The sequence below is a fragment of the Hipposideros armiger genome, unplaced genomic scaffold (assembly GCF_001890085.2).
Source record: "Hipposideros armiger isolate ML-2016 unplaced genomic scaffold, ASM189008v1 scaffold_2060, whole genome shotgun sequence".
NCBI lineage: Eukaryota > Metazoa > Chordata > Mammalia > Chiroptera > Hipposideridae > Hipposideros > Hipposideros armiger.
The window spans coordinates 6,119-9,142 of NW_017733408.1; the positions used below are offsets into that span (position 1 = coordinate 6,119).

At 46.3% G+C, this 3,024-nt stretch overlaps 1 protein-coding gene and 1 long non-coding RNA gene across 2 annotated transcripts in view; both read right to left on the reverse strand.

Annotated features, from left to right (window-relative positions):
• Positions 1-2,116: 2,116 nt before the first annotated feature.
• LOC109378490 (uncharacterized) lies at positions 2,117-2,971 on the reverse strand. Its single transcript, XR_002122999.1, has 3 exons — positions 2,858-2,971; positions 2,668-2,715; positions 2,117-2,508 (listed from the first exon to the last, which is right to left on the reverse strand). It is a non-coding gene; the product is annotated as an uncharacterized LOC109378490 (long non-coding RNA).
• A 42-nt stretch (positions 2,972-3,013) lies between these two features.
• Positions 3,014-3,024, reverse strand: part of LOC109378489 (HLA class I histocompatibility antigen, B-73 alpha chain-like) — a 2,677-nt gene continuing 2,666 nt past the window's right edge. The window contains exon 3 of the mRNA XM_019634856.1: positions 3,014-3,022. Coding sequence (XP_019490401.1) covers positions 3,014-3,022 — 9 coding nt within the window. The remainder of the gene's footprint in view (positions 3,023-3,024) is intronic.

The following is a 3,024-nucleotide window of genomic DNA, read 5'->3' on the forward strand; positions in this document are numbered from 1 at the left end:
GCACTAGTTTGCTTTTCTCCCTTAATTTCTATCTGGGAAGATAACATTGGGCATCATCTTTAAACCTACTTCACAAGTCCAAACGTGCCCCTAGTTACACACACACAGACAAGGATGTTTCATGCCTGGCAATGTGAGCCCTGTGAAGGCACCAGATTTGGAAGAATACCTTTTCCTTGGGCAGGTATGAAAATTTTAAAAAATACATGATTATCAACATATCAAAAACCTTGGGGAAGTTGCTGTAGCTACCACTAAAACAAAGCCAACCAGGAAAAATCTTTAAAATCCCGTATGTGAATTATATTGGGCAGAATTGCTCTTGACCACATCCTAGCTGAGCAAGTTGGGGTGTGCTCTGTTGTTAATATCTCATCGTACTTGGGTAAAACACCTCTGGAAAATAGAACTAAATAAAGTCCAGGGACAAATCAAATGAGTAAATCCAGTGCCCACTGACACCTCAAGGCTATTTAATCAACTAACTGCCCTCATGCTTTGCCTCTTGGTTCAAATCGGTTCTTTACATTGAACTTAACATTTTGTTATTGTAAAGTATTTGCTATTGTAAAACCATTTGTTTCACGTCTTGATATTATAAAAACACGGTTCTGATAACAGTTGCTCAGTGTTTTTGAAATGATCACTGAGGCCTATGAGACTTTATATAAAAAAACCTCAAGAAACTACAGAAGATATCGGCCCTTAAAGGAACATGGCGGCAAAGGCTTCCTCTGTGCTGGTGCTCTTGTTGCTCCAATGTAGCCAAAAGTTCCTGAGAACAAAAAAAACACTTTCCCTTCCACGGGGAACATGACAAACCAAGAATCAGTTTTCCTGGAAACGAGAGACCTACAGTGGCATGACATCCCCAAAATGAGTCATCCTAACAGGGGAGGGCCGAGGATAATTTAATGACAGGATCAGTGCAGCCTTCCAGTGACTTGTCAGCGATGCTTTGAAGGAAAGATGGTGATCAAAGTGGGAGAAATGTCAAAAAAATATTAAACAGAACCACTTTAAGATGGAGCAGGAGCTGCCATTCCAGAGGAACTGCTTTGCACATCTTATGCCTCAAACGTTTGAAATGTTAAAAGAGGACAAAGGTAATAGGAAAGCAGTTATTCTGACTGCTGACCTAAAAGTTTTAATTATTTAGAATTAGCATCACTGTGTTATGTTATCTGCACCAATAGAAACGCCTTCCTTCTGCTGATGTAATTGTTCCCCTTCCCTTTCTCCTAACTACCCATCGCCTTAGTTTCCTAACTAGGACATTATTGGGTCTTGTCTGATCAGTGCTTCCCAAATAACACTTTTTTTTAATTTTTATTTCAAATGCTTTTTGCTTCTCACTTTGAAAGCCTTTTTTATTTGTAGGTTCACACACCCCTAAAAAGAGGTGGACAAATCATAAGTGTGCAGTGGATTTCCACAAAGTGAACGTTGGGACAAACATCACCCATGTCAAGGAGCATTTCTAGCACCCAGGGAACCCTATTCAAAATGCCGCCTGCTGCTGAGATACGGGACATCCAGAGAATGAGACCAGGATTCGTAACAAGGACGAAAAGTAATATTCCTCTATAGCAGTGGTTCTCAACCTGTGGGTCGCGACCCCTTTGGGGGTTGAACCCTTTCACAGTGGTCACCGGGTACTCGTATGTGGGCGTATCTGCATGTGGGCCTCAAGACGGATAGAGGAGCAGTGTCTCGGTTCCTAAGACCTCGAAAATATGTGTTTTCCGATAGCCTTAGGCAACCCTGTGAAAGGTTGAGAACCGCTGCTCAACAAATGAAACAAATGAACACCCAAAAGATGGGGGCTTTGGGCCATGCCCAGGCCTGAGCCTAGGCTGACCCGGCCACATGAAGCCCTCACTAACAAGACCAGACCTGGGTGATATTCGAGTCCCTGTGATCACAGGTCCTGGTGGGATAGGGTTCTACTGAAGGGACAAGCACAAAGGGGCAGAGAGGTGACTAAACCGAGGAGTGACCATGTGACAGCCCACGATGCACTGAGCACTGACTGGGCTCAGGCCGTGTCCACGCTCGGTCCTCACAGCCTCTCCCTTCTCCACCTGCAACAGACTCAGCACAGCCAGCACACGGATTCTAGAAGGTTCTCAGTGCTTCCATTTATTTCCTCTCAAAATTTAGAATTTTTGCCTTCAATGGCAAGAACTGAAAAAACAGATTCACATACAGATTCTTATTTCAAAAGGAAGTAAGAAGTTGCCGGTCAGAGTAACATGAAGTGAAAGCGGGGATGGAAACAGCCTCTGCTAGAACAGGACAGTGGGTCAGGGAAGAGGCTCAGTGCAGGGACGGGGCGTGGAGGGCAGGGGGCGGGCAGTCTCCCCCCTCCTCACATGATGCTGAGAGGAACACAGACACATTCAGATGCCCTTTGCAGAAAGAGAGGTCAGAGGTTCCTGAAGTCACAAAGTGGGGGCATCAATACATCTTGCATCACTCAGTCGTCCACAAGTCAGCTGTCTCACGCTGTAAAAGAAAATCATGAACAAATTCAGGTTAGTGGCTGGAAGTGGTGACATTCTCAACAGCCCACCACATGCTCAAAATGTCCCAAAGAATCCCCATTACCCAGTCCTGTCCCCTCTGCCCCAAACTCTCCCCACTTCAGGCCCTCCAGGGTCTCACCTTTAGAAGCTGAGAGAGACACATCAGAGCCCTGGGCACTGTCACCGCCTGGGGGAGAACAAAACAGGATGTGGTCAGAGCTCACAACAGATGTGGCGAAAGGAGGAATTATGGGGGTGGGTGGGCTCCCCCAAGGGCTTCCATCTACAGTATCCCAAGGGTCTCAGGTATCACCCCCCTCCACACTCACTTGCAGCCTTAGCGTAGCTCCCTCCTTTTCCACCTGTGGGAAGAAAACATCACGTGAGAAGCCAGGAAGGAGGCAGGGCCATGAGGTCCTAAAGGAACCCCCTGGTCCTGGACCCCGAGAAGTTTCCAGAACTGTGACCACAGACCCACAGCAGGATCAGGAAACCT